The following is a 13491-nucleotide window of genomic DNA, read 5'->3' on the forward strand; positions in this document are numbered from 1 at the left end:
GGGTAATTTCAGGATAGATTCCATAGTGTAAGGGAGAGCAAGATGTCCTGGCTGCATTCAACAGCAACTGGTATTCCTTGTCCCATAGCCTTCTTTTTAGGGATAGCCAAATTTCATTTGCAAATTGCATTAAAAAGGTCTCTAAGGAGAGACCGTAAGAGGTCATTTTGGCCTCTATACATTTCCACCATTTAGAGGATTGCAGTTTAGAGAGGGCTAAATGGGTGAGGCTTTCGGCCTCAGTATTAAAGCAAGGATGAGACCAGAATTTTAAAGTAGTCATCCATGCTCTGGTTTCCAACAACTGCAGTTGTAATTCAAGACACAGAACAGCATATGGAACACAGTGGAGTACCCCAAAAATCTAGTAAAGAAATTTGAATTGGACTCTCTACAGATTTATTCCAAGATCCAATCTGAAGGGGAACTCTGTAAAGGAGTTGATGTGTCACCTTTGCAGGCATAAATTCATGTCCTCTAAAGAGCAGTCAGTGAGCAGCCGGTTCCTGGGGAATCACTTCTATGTAGTTTATTAGCAAACGACCCCAGAACTGGGGGTGGGCAGGGAGGCTTGCGAGTCACACACAACAGTCCAGGGTGGCAATGGCATACGTGGAAACTGAGGCACCACCACACAACGTCTTCTTCATACCGACTGACTGCAGGAGATGAAATCCCGGGTAAGATGCAGCAGGGCAGGATAATGACATAAATAAAGACTCCTTATTACATCACATGATCTAAGACTGGCGGGAACTGACAGTGCTGTGATGGATGAGGGTTAAGGGAAGGCCAGGGTCTCACCATCCTGTGCCAGGGATTTCGAGCAGTGGGCAAGCGGGGCCTTTTCAGGCACAGAGACCTCCAGCGGCAAGCAGGAGGTCACAAAAGCGCCGTAAGGTCTCCGGCCTCACAAAGGCGACGCTGCTCCCTTCGACGCGCCTCTGAGCGGGGTCCAGGGGTCCGCCGAGGAGACCCCCCTTCTCTACTGCCGGGATGAAGCGCGCGGGGTCATTTCCGGCCAGCGGATGGGAACTCGGCCTGCCGCTCTGGCCTCCAAACAGGAAGTAGGGAGCGGGAGACGTGCCGCATTGGCAGATGCTGTCTTCACATTCGCTACAATCTCCGCCCCGCGCGCAGAAGGAGCCGGAAGCAGCTTCGAAGCAGTCCCACGACGCCGCTCGTCCCCATTTCCGCCCACATTAGGATCAGCCGGAGACGGTCTCAGCACGCAGCCGCCGATCCAAGCCCGCCCCTAGCCCCGCCCTTTCCCAGTCAACTCGCCTCCCAGCCAACCCCTTTTCGCGAGTGAGGCCGGAGTTGCGCTTGGATTGGTTGCCTCTGCTTGCCCTCGGCTGCGACACCTCCCATTTAGGTGGGGTGGGGCGGGGGGGGGGCAGGCCAAAGCGCACGATGAGCCAGGCGAGGCGGAAGCGCGGAGCTTCCCGGCGTGCTCCGCGGCGCAGCGGCGCTGGTGTTCCGGAAGGGGGGCCGGGTACGGCGGCGCGGGGAGCGGGGCTGGGCGGCCGGGCCAAGATGGCGGTGCAGGAGTCGCCCGCGCAGCTCTCCATGACGCTGAAGGTGCAGGAGTACCCCACGCTCAAGGTGCGCCTCCGGGCCCCTCCGACCGCTCCCTCGCCACACTCCCGGCCTACGCAAGCCTGCGCGGGGAGGGGGGCTCTCCCGCGCCTGCCTGCCTTCCCTGCCGGACGGGCAGCCCCACAGCAGGGAGATCCCGGGGCCTTTTCGGGCGCCCCGCCCCCCCATTGGCCGCTTTCCCAGGAAGGGGTTTCCTAGGTGGGGGGAGCGAGGGAGCAGCGGCGGAGGGAGGGGGGATATAAACCCAAATGTTTTTCTCCTCCCCCCGGCCGTCCCTTGGCACAGCAGCCCCCCTCCGCTGCCCCCCTCCTATGACCGCCTCCTTGCTTCGCGCGCCGGGCTGGCTTGTGGCAGCAGCACCCTTCCCGCGGGTGGGATCCGGCTGTCGGGCCGGGTGGTTCGGGGCGCTGCGCGGGTGAGGTTGGCGGCCCCTCGCCGCACCAGACGGAGCAGCCGCGGGATAAGCCCAGGCCTCTTGGGTCCCCAAAGGCCGCCGCCAGTAAGTCGACTCCAGACTGGCCTTTCTTCCGGAAGCTCTTCCCTTCCGTCGCCGGCCGCGCTCCCCTTCTCGTCGCCGTTCCAGAGAAGGGGGGCGGCAGCGCCCTTTCCCGGGGTGTGTGTGTGTGCTGGGTCAAGTCAGCCTGGACGACCCCAAGGAAGGCCGAGGCGGCCACGCAGCCCGCTTCGTTCTTGCTTGGCAAATCCTGCCAACCCCATTCCTTCCTAGTGGAGCGTGCCTTCTGCTACCAAAACGCCCCCCCCCCCGTTCCCTCCCTCCCTTATATCCTGGCATTATTATACTGTCCAGAGTCTTAAATGAGGTCGCTGGAGCACAGGGATGCAGAAGACGTCCCAGATGATCTCCAGCTGTCACTTGGAAGGGCTTTTGTCAACCCAAGCCTCCCTCATGTAAAGGTGCGCAGAGGGAGAGATACTTGGACAGGTGGGGCAGTACTGATGAGGAGAGCCCTGGGTTTCTTCCGGTGTGGAGGTGGTGCACCGGCCCTGAGGGCTGCTATGGACCAAGGAAGGAAGAGGATAAATCCCAGAGAGGCAGGCTGCCCTTTCGAGCAAAAAGCTTAGGCATGGCAGACATGAATGTCGCTAAAGTAGGTATTAAGCAGAGCGGCAAGAAGCTGTTTTGGGGCATCAGGCCACAGTAGCTAGTTTGAGTAAGAAGACTTGAAGGCTTGTAGTGGTGCAGGTTCTGCCATATTAAAGGGTGGGTTTGATGTAAACCAGGAAGACTCTCTTTAAGTGGTTTTCTGCATAAAAACATGGCAGAGCAGCTGTGACCTTGATACCATATTTTTCAACATGCAGGGGCAGGTTTTTAATTTTAACAGTGCCGATCATTTTCAGTGGCAAATGACTGAAAGTTTGGATGTGTTTTCCAGCTCCATCAGACAACAAATGTGTTATTTTACTAAACGAGATATTTATGAAGTCATTGGAAGAAGAGCTATTTCCATTTCAGCAGGTTAATCATTATGACTTGGAGGACTTTCTTGCTGTTCTGGATTAGAAAACCTATAAGAGACAGTCATTTGAATTGTGTTTGGATCTCAGATCACTGAAGACAAGATTAGGCAAGCCTGCGAGATGTCCTGAATGTTCTCCTCGGATAGATTCACTTTTGTGTCTACAGTCTTGATCTCCCCTCCCACGTTCATCTCCAGATTTCTTCTCCTTGTTCAGTTCTGTTTGCCCCCCCCCCCCCCCCCACTGCAGTCTGTTCATAGATCTTCCTGACACTTTCCACTTTAACGGAAAGGAAAGAGATTAACTGGCTGTACACAAGTATACAGAGAGACAGTAGAGATATAGCATCTTTTGCTTACATCTTTGTTTAAAACTTTTTTGTTTTTGCTGTTAGCAAGCAAAATGTACCGGAGTGACCATTTCACAGAATGGAGACCTTTATTTTCTGTGGTATTTGTAGGCAGCTTTTGAAGAGAAGTGAAGCCTTGGGTTAGCCCAATTGGGAGAGTGGCTGCACCTTCCGTGGCCCTTTTCACATCCTGCTTCTTCATATCAGTCTGAGGCGTGGACTGTTTTACTGCTTCTTTCAGTACCAACAAACTGGGCTGTTGCCAGGATCACTTTGGATTTTCACTCACTGAGATCCCTTCTTTGGCTAACAAGATAGACTGGTGTGTTCTGCAGGCAACTATTAATGGTAGGTGAAGAATGACATAATAGCCAAGGATGCAATATTTTAAAATAAAATAATAAAAACCAACCTTAATTTAAAAATTACATATTGTTCAGAATATTCTATTGTTTTTTTTATCAGTTTCCTGCCCAATACTGGTTAAACATAAATCAAAGGAAATTTTGCAGATTATGCAAAAATAAACCAGGGCTCCTAATCTTTTCAGTACAAATCTCCCTCCTCACTTTACAGACCCCCCCTCCCCATTTAGCCTCCTAGCTCTTCTTAGCACAATCCTCTTTTCTAGAGCTCTGCCTGTTCTCTTGACCTTATGTCATATTTTCTCATCTAACTACAGCATCTCAATCCTGGCTGGTTCTCTTGGAATGTCTGTCAGTCCTTCCACCTCTCACACCTACTGTTTCCCCTTCCCAGCCAACCTCTTTGCCTTTCAACCTGCCTGCCAAGGATTCAGTGTTTTTGGTTATTGTTTCCCAGTCTTACCTTTATTATGTCTCAATGGACTTCTGGGTTTGCTGGCAAGATTTTACTTCCCTGTGGCTTGACAACTTATTCTCCTGTGTCTAGACCAGGGGTAGGGAACCTGCGGCTCTCCAGATGTTCAGGAACTACAATTCCCATCAGCCCCTACCAGCATGACCAATTGGCCATGCTGGTAGGGGCTGATGGGAATTGTAGTTCCTGAACATCTGGAGAGCCGCAGGTTCCCTACCCCTGGTCTAGACTCTGTTAACCCATATGCAGCAGTTAATCCTCATTCATGGTGCCCTCTGTGTAGGTCAGCCCTGGAAGGCCACTCAGGTTGCAGTTAATGCAGAATTTGGCTGTTCAGCTGGTGCAGGTGTGGCATCCTAAGCAAGTTGCATCATCATTGAAACCCTTTGATTGGCTGTGTATTTGTTTCCTGACTTGGTACAGGTTGTTGATTCTTCCTTTGAAGGCTCTTTATGGCCTGAGGTCTCGACCTTTCAACAACCACCCATCAATTTAGGTAGCTGTACACCACTGGTACTTACTGCCTGGCTTTCAGAGGTTCATATTCATAGTGATCAATCCAGAGAGCCACTTGATCATTGTAAGTGCTCACTGCCATCTGGAGATGCTAAAGCCTGAAAGGAAATACTGAAGACTTGGGGAAACCGGTTTATTTCCAATGACTTTTAAAAAGTTTTCTAATGGAATAACAGAGAAATCTTAGCAACCTGAAATGAATGTATTGTTTCAGTAACACCATGTGCTGGCCTGGTCTGTCTGCTCCCCCCCCCCCCTTTAATCTTTCTAGCATGAAGTCTTGTTATGAGATTCAGCCGTGTGCCTCTTGATGGCTTCCTCTGTAACAAATTGGACTAAGTAGGCTCACCCAGTGGTTCTGACTTAAACGGGGCTTTACCCATAAGTGGAATTCTCTGCATGTCACAAATGTGTTGTCAACTGCAGGCAGAATGCTCGTAGAATAGTGTTCCCCTGTATTCTGTGCTCCCACTCAGCCCACCTTGAAGCCTTCCTGTAGTCCACGGAGCCTGCTTTCAGCTTAGGGTGGAGGATGTTCCTGCAGCCCACGGTTTCTTCCAGTGTGTTCCAGGTCTTTGGATCCCACTGATGTCCTGGTCGGTTGCTGTGTGACGCCACTCCCCATTCCATCTCCTTCACATTGTATAACTAACTCAGCAAGATAGTGTGTGTGTGCACACCTTGTGACAGGGAAAAGGTGTAACTGGGCTTCTCTCCCCTTCCCAGCATTGAGGGGGCTGGTCAGTGGAAGCCAGCCACCTGTCATTGGTGACATTCCCCGGGCACCCTTCAGTAGGCACTGGGTTTGTTCAGTATTCAGTTGTGATCTTCCTCATCCTAAAAGGGAAAAATATTTCATTGGGGTTTTTCTTCCATTATGGTTGGGGAAAAAAATCAAGTTTGCCTCCCAGCAAACTGAGACCGAGTTGCACTGAGGCTGGGACTCTGCCTTCAGATCCTGCTGCTGCAGGCTAGATCAGTGCATGGAAAAAGCTACTGCCATTTGGGATGTACTCCTGGGTCAGCAGGCTAATTTGATGTGTTTTATGGAAACCTGACTGCGTCAATCTGACCCAGCTCTGCTCGCTGGGTTTCACTGTACAACAGCAGATGAGACCAGGCGGATGGGAAGGTATTGTGAGTGAGGAGGGATCAGTGCTTCCTTGGAAATGGGAGTTGTACTGCCTGTGCGTAAGGCGGCAGTGTTGTTTTGGAAAAGAAATCCCTGAAACCCACTGTGTTAGACGAATTCCAGCCAGGGCTCTTGAGCAAAATGCTAGAGCAGGTGTCTGTTTCTCCAGTTCCAAGGAATACACTCCTCTTCTGGCCCCATTTCAGTCTTGGCTTCAGACCCGGAGAGACTGCTCCAGTCACCTTGGTTGGTGACCTCCATGAAGCTATAGATAGGGAAAAGGGGACCCTGCCGGTTTTGCTGGGTCTCTTAGTAGCCTTTGTTACTATGCACCATAAGTATACCACTGAGCTACTTGTCACTACTGGGACTAAGGGGCACTGTGTTACGGTGGTTTGAGTTTTATGGGTGTGTGTGTCAGTCTCAAAGGATAGTGTTGGGGGATGTCTGCTCTAATCCATGACCTTGGATGTGTGGGGTGCCACTGGGGTCCAACTTATTCCCTATGCAATTTAATACCACTGAAGGGGTCATCAGGACTTAAGGGGGTATGCAGATGATACTGAGCTCTATCTGTATTTTCCCTCTAATTCCAAGGATGCTGTTGAACTGGGGCTTGGAGTTAGTAATGGGCTAGATGACGGTGAACAAGTTGAAAATTAATGCAGACAAATACAGAGGCTCTCTAGCTTAGCAGACAGGCATCAGAGACTTCAGATCCCTCCTGTCTTGTACAAGGTTACACTCCCATTCAGAAACCTTTCTGGCTCTGGCCCATCCTGGTGAAACACTTTCAAGTGAGACCCAGTGTCAAGCCTGGCTTTGCAGGGGGGAGGTGTATGGAGTTGCTTTCACTTTGGCAGGTGCATCGCTATCTAACGGTCTGGCCTTGAGTGTCTACTGCTGAGATGGGCCTCTTGTCTGGATTTCTCTGTGCTGTTCTGTTCACATGCGGGGGTGGGGTAGTGTGGGTCATATTATCAATTGTTTGGTGCCTTTTCACCAGAATCGTCTTTTCCCTGTTCCCTGAAGTCTGCCAATAAAATCCTTGAACAAACCAAGTGTTGATTGGGTTCTGATCCAGGGGATTGGCATCAAGGCGATTCTGCAATAATCCTGACCTCATACCTTGGCCAATGGATGAGGTCCAGTACACCACCTCTGGGGGTCTGCAGGCCTCCGGAGGTGCCCTGGAGGAGACGGCCTCTACTCTCGGGGTGTTATTTTATCCGCCGGAGGAGGCGGCCATGCTGGGCCTGGAGAAGCTCCATATCAGTGAACCTGAGGGATGGTTGGACAGTCGAGAATCGGATGCGGGTTCGACTGTATGGGCTGCTGCCCCCTACTATGATCTTCGGAGTAAACCAACCGAAGGAGAGACACTCGGGTTTGGGTCACATCTTTGTTTCCAGGTGGAGACCCAGATCGAGCGGAGGAAGAGTTCCGCATGACTCACCCGGCTGGTGACCCAGCATTATACTGATTCAGATGAGGAGGAGGAAGCCTTGCAGCCCCCGAGAGCTTCTTGCCAAGATGCTAGCCTTTGGTGCCGTGAGCAGGATGAACTTCATAGGGGAATCCACCAGTTGAATCATGAAATATTCCTCCTTGTGACTTGTGCAGAGGCAGCGGAGGCAGCAAGTGCCTGGACTGCAAGCAGTGACCTCCAGATGGGCACCCCAGAGGGTTGAACTCGAGTTACCGTCAGGTGCCTATGGCTGGAGTTCAGGGGCAGTTGGGACAGGTGACCATCCAGCAGGCCCCACCCCCACCTCCCTGTGCTGCCTGGGGGCAGCCAGCGCAGGTGGCACCGCTGGCGATGGGGGCACCTGCAGCTGTGGGGAGGGGCACCAGTCCCGGTGGTTCCCCGTCGACAGAAGCTGAAGGTCCAGTTCGGAGTGGGATCCCAAGCAGCTGCCGTATATGCAGGCCCATGGGATGGAGTACCTGAATGAGATGGACCGAAGTTGGAGCTCTCTTAGAGGATCCAGTGGTGACTTGGTACATGGAGCTATTTCAGGGCCACGTATCGGAGCTCCAGTCTCTCCTGCAGTTCATGATGGCCCGCAGACACAGATTTGAGGACTCCTTCCAGGGGAACAAGGGCCGATGGGAAATCCAGTGCCTGTGTCAGGGGAATTGGTCCCTGGCTGAATTGGCAGCAGAGTTTCAGGCTTTGGCCAACAAGATCGATGACTGGCAGGAGCATGTCTTCATCCATACATTTAAGGAGGCACTTCACCCAGAACTCCATCATTGGGCCCTAGTGAACGGGAATCCGGACACCCTGATGGGATGGATTGTTCAAGTGGGCGAAGCCGAGGCCCATATGATGGATGTGCAAAGTTATGAAGCCAAAGGCACCCCAAGACAGCCTTCAGTGACCCCCCCCCCCAGCACAGCTACGTGAGTGCAGCCTGTGCTCAGGAGTTCAGAGAGTCCCAATATGCCCGGAGTCGTCCAGTTGGGCTGTGTTTATATTGTGGAGACAGTGGGCACTTGGCAGCCGTCTGCCCGGCCAAACCCTCGGCACCGAGAGTGCTCCCAACCAAACCGGCCAAGTCACCCTATCAGAAGCCTGGCAAGAAGAAGGGAACAGCTAGGGTGGCTTTGGGTTTGACTAAAGTGTTCCTGACCTTCGAAGAAGCATCAGCTGAATCCAGCGGGGAGCCGGCGGGAAATGGACAAGACCTGACCTAGATAATGCCCGCCACCTGGTCCAACTGCAGGACATTCCAGAAAGGGTGAGTTAAAAAGTGGGTCCCATAGTGCTCCCCATGGTAGTAACCAACTCCTCAGTGGGTACCCAGATGTCCAAGCCTTAGTTGATTCAGTGTGCTTGAACTGTTTAATGCACCCCAGTGTGGTAGAAGGGTTGAGACTGAAGCCAATCCCTTTGAAGTGACCTCTGATTCACCCAGATTGATGGGCAGCCGATGGAGGGACCTACAGCCACTTTCAAGATGGGAAAGTTCCTAGTTCAGTATGCACAACATTCGGAGAGGCACAGTTTTGTAATTGCTAATGTAGCACCGGTGGTGCTGGGGATGCCCTGGCTGGTGGAGCACGATCCCACCATTTGATGGGTGGATCGTATTGTTCGGTTCACGGATCCCCCTTGTGGGGCTAACGTGGAATCCAGTATAGCCGCAGCTCCGATCCTGCCTAAGGGGGAAGGGGAAGCAGCCTCCTTACTAAACCAGGCAGATGACGCACTGGGCGTCCCTGAGTCCTACAAAGACTTGAAACGCGTTTTTAGAGAGATTGAATGTGACTCCTTGCCTCCCCATTGGAAAACTGACTACAAAATTGAACTAATTCCAGGGGCTAGGCTTCCCAAGGGACGGCTATACCCGATGAGTCCTGTGGAGGATGTGGCTTTGCATGAGTTTCTGGACAAGAACTTAGCCCGCAAGTTTATCCACACGGCCACCAAGAATTATGTCACCCCAGTATTTGTAAAAAAGAAGGATGGGTCCTTGCAGCTATGTACTGATTACTGCAGACTTAACTCCATTTCTACCTGCGACAAATAAATACCCTCTCCTCCTCATAAAGGACCTGCTGGCCAGTTTGATGAAGGGATGGATTTGCGGGAGGCCTATTACCGAGTGCGAATTGCAGCAGGATTTGAACACCTGGCACCTTTTAACACCTGCTATGGACAATTTGAGTACCAAGTCATACCATTTGGGATCAGTGGGATCTCCAAGGTATTCATGAGCCTCATAAATGAGGTCCTACAAGATCTGTTATTCAAGGAAGTGGTGGTTTATTTGGGTGATGTGCTCATTTACTCACGGGATGAGACCTCGCATATGCAGTTGACTCGGGAGGTGCTAAAAAGACTGTTAGTCAATTCCCTATTTGTCAAGCTGTCTAAGTGTGCCTTCCATCAGACAGAACTAGACTTTCTAGGTTACCGTATTTCGGAGGAAGGCTTAGAGATGGATTCCCCCCAAGGTTCAGGATGTGGTGGCCTGGCGGCCCCCAGCCACCGAAAAGCAGCTCCAATCTGCGAATTTCTACCCTGATTTTATTTCAAATTTTGCGGAGCTGGCTCTGCCCCAATCAAATATACTCTGCACAAAGGACAAGGGGCTAGCATCCTCTCGGCTGGAGGCACCACTTTGGTGGACTCCCACCAGTCAAAATGCTCTTGATGCATTGAAACATGCATTTACCTCGGAACCCATTTTAAAACATGCAGATCCCACTCAGCCATTAGTTGTTCATGTAGATGCCTCTAAGGCCCTAGGAGCTGTGTTGCTCCAGAAGGGTGCTGATGGAAAATTACACCCATGTGCTTACCTATCTAAAAAGTTTACTGGCTCTGAAGTGAATTGGACTGGGGGGGCGGGGGTGGAAAGAAATGGGCCATCAAACAGACACTGGCTACCTGGTGACATTGGTTGGAGGAGGCGCAGCTTCCCTTTGAGGTTTTGACAGATCATAAAAACCTGGCTGGTCTTCGCACACCTGGAAAATTGACCATCAAGCAGTTCCACTGGGTGGATTTTTTTCTGAGTTAAATTTCACTTTTTCCCAGGCAAATCCAACCGCTTAGCCAACGCTTTGTCCTGCCTTCCAATACCCAGGGGAGGGGAGGGGAGGTGTCTGCTCCACCCCAAACCATGCTTTCCTCCTCCCACCTGGACCTGGCTGTTACTACCAGGGCACAGGTCCGCCTCCAGAGTATTCCGCCTTCTCAACGCTTAATAGCCCCCCCTGAGGGTTTACTCTCCTCTTTTTTGAAGGCAGGCGAAGAGACCGTGCCTGCGAGACACTGAAGAGACCACTCTGTCAAGTGAGACCCAGCGTCAGACCTGGCTTTGCAGTGGGGAGGTGTATGGAGTTGCTTTCGCTTTGGCAGGTGCATCACTATCTAATGGTCTGACCTTGAGTGTCTACTGCTGAGATGGGCCTCTTGTCTGGATTTCTCTGTGCTGTTCACTTGTGGGGGTGGGGTAGTCTGAGTCATATTATCAGTTGAAACTGAGGCTGAAACTGAAGGCTGCCTGTTTTCCATCTTTTTCCATTTTGGTTGGGCCTGTTTTCCTGATTCCATCGCGGGCCCTGCCTACTCCCTCCCTTTCTTTTGGCCTTTAGATCGGGCGCCTGTTTTAAACAACTTCTGTTTTAATCTATATTTGTTGTTAGTGACTGCTGCTTAAGTTTTAATGGGTTTAAGTTTTATGTTGTTTTGACTTGCTGTCTTGGAGAACAGCCATACTGTGAGCCGCCTCGAACCCTTCGGGGATGAGGCGGCCTATAAATTTAATATTTAATAATAATAATAATAAATAATAATAATTGTTTGGTGCCTTTTCGCCGGAATTGTCTTTTCCCTGCTCCCTGAAGTCTGTCAATAAAATCCTTGAACAAACCGAGTGTTTATTGGGTCCTGGTCCAGCGGATTGGGACTTGCTTTAGTCCTGCAGTGCTTGTGAGACTTGAGATGTTCTTCCAGGCCTATGGGCAAGGGTGGCAACTGTCCATCTATGCTACTCTCAGTTTCTTCCCTCTGATTGGTGTTTCCTTTTGCACATTGGTTTTAAGGTGCTGAAAAGTGAACAATGTTGAGAATGGTGTTTTAATTGTATCGTTCGATTTCAGTTATTGTAGTAAACCTGTTGTGAGCTGCCCTGAATTTGTCTTGACAGGAAAGGGTGAGCTATAAATCAAATAAAAAGGGTTGTACAAATACTATTAATCTAGCACAGGGGTCTGCAACCTGTGGCTCCGGAGCCGCATGTGGCTCTTCCAGCCTTATGCTATGGCTCCGCGTGGTCTGGAGGTCGGAGGGTAGCCTGGGCGTGTCCCTCCAGTCCTCCAGAGAAGCGCTGGAAGGAGAGGTGAGTGGAGGGGCCGAACCAGAGTAGGCTCTGTGCATGAGGGTGCCACAGTTGTCCTGAGTTAGCCGCAGCCGCTATCCCCCCTCTGCCCCACGGAGCAGGCAGCTGCCTGCTCCGTCGGGCAGAGGGGGTTTCCCTGCCCAGTGCTGCTGCCTCCCGCAGCATGAGAGGTGGTGGCACTGGGCAGGCCACAGCTGCCACCCCTCTGCCCCACGGAGCAGGCGGATGCCTGCTCCGTCGGGCAGAGGGGGTTTCCCTGCCCGGTGCCTCCACCTCCCAGCGCTGGAAGGAAAGGTGAGTGGAGGGGCCGAACTGGAGGTGGCTCTGGCTCGGTAGATCTTCAGGGCTGTGGAAAATGGGTCCAAATGGCTCTTTGCGTGGTAAAGGTTGCTGACCCCTGATCTAGTACATTTTGAGGAATCTGGGAGTGTTTAATGGGACAAACACAATAAAAACTGAGCAGCTAGATAGTGTTCATGCATCATAGATTTTAGGAAGTAAGTACAGAATAGTTTAGAGGAGACACAGAACTTGAGAAGGCTTGTAAAAGGTGCTTACTGCGAGGCACCATCTACCTGTTAATCAAAAGCCAGTGGATGGTTCCATATACATGCTCAAAGGTTGTGTTTTTCTCTTCAAAGGTGCCGTATGAAACGCTGAACAAACGATTCCGTGCAGCTCAGAAAAACATTGACCGAGAGACTAGCCACGTTACGATGGTGGTGGCGGAGCTGGAGAAGACGCTGAGCAGCTGTCCAGCTGTGGATTCTGTTGTTAGTCTCCTTGACGGAGTAGTTGAAAAGCTCAGTGTTTTGAAACGAAAGGTAAGGTGGGGCTCCTAACTCAGGACAACTTATTTAATTTCATCTATACTCTACCTCCCCCCCCCCCCCATGGACGTCCACATAGTTCTCCTCTCCTCCATTTTATCCTCGCAGCAACCCTGTGAGGGAGGTTGGGCTGGGAGTGTGTGGGTGGCCCAAGGGCCCCCAGGGAGTTTCCAGAACCAAGCAAAGGCTCCATCTTTCATCTCTTAGTTCCTAGTCAGCTACACCATTCTGGCTTTCAAAGGTGACTTTTAAATTATGTTTTACATACTCAGCTCTCCTAATGCAGGCAGCACACAGGCATCTGGCGTCGCTATGTGAATGTACATTGAATCCCCCTCAACTGCCCCAAGAGGTAAATGGGCAGCATCAGGCCATTCAGCTGCCTTGCACTGAAGCCAGCCCATCAGTGCCAGCGTGGCCCTTGGTGGCTGCAAGTGGCTCTCTGCAGTCATTCATTTTGCCAATTTTTTAAACTGGAGAAGCTGCCAAGGGTTGAACCCGGGATCTTCTGTGCATAAACAAGCCATTTGTGCCTCTCCTGTGGTAGTAAAGAGGAGAGATTAATCGAGGGCTGGCTGGCTGGCTGTATTCATTTATTCAAAGATGGGAGGGTGGGGCATCCTGACTGTCCAGAGTATAATGGAGGTGGAGAAAGGTGGTTTGCGTGTTTAGAAGAGTCTTATCTATGACTTTGCTTCTTTCTTTTCTAAGATAAGTCTGCAGTTTGATCAAGATGGCATATTTTTATTGTCGGAAGTGTGTAATATGGAGGGGTGGGGGGTCTGCGAGCCTGAAGATCAGGTGGGAGCAGCTCAGGGCTCATCTGTCAGGTGTTCCTTGAAGCTTTGAAAAATAAACTGCTTCTTGCCCACACATTATGGAAAAATA

At 51.2% G+C, this 13491-nt stretch overlaps 1 protein-coding gene across 2 annotated transcripts in view; it reads left to right on the forward strand.

Moving 5' to 3' along the window:
- The first annotated feature begins 1425 nt into the window (after positions 1 to 1425).
- Positions 1426 to 13491, forward strand: part of MAEA (macrophage erythroblast attacher, E3 ubiquitin ligase) — a 36422-nt gene continuing 24356 nt past the window's right edge. Inside the window, exons 1-2 of one of the 2 annotated variants that reach the window (XM_048493657.1) lie at positions 1426 to 1605; positions 12415 to 12597. In XM_048493657.1, the coding sequence (XP_048349614.1) occupies positions 1537 to 1605; positions 12415 to 12597 (252 nt within the window). In that variant the 5' untranslated portion in view covers positions 1426 to 1536. Of the gene's footprint in view, positions 1606 to 3757; positions 3779 to 12414; positions 12598 to 13491 lie in introns of those variants that run through there. The other variant, XM_048493658.1, reaches the window with a different exon arrangement.

Source organism: Sphaerodactylus townsendi, linkage group LG04, assembly GCF_021028975.2.
Source record: "Sphaerodactylus townsendi isolate TG3544 linkage group LG04, MPM_Stown_v2.3, whole genome shotgun sequence".
In the NCBI taxonomy this organism is placed as follows: Eukaryota; Metazoa; Chordata; class Lepidosauria; order Squamata; family Sphaerodactylidae; genus Sphaerodactylus; species Sphaerodactylus townsendi.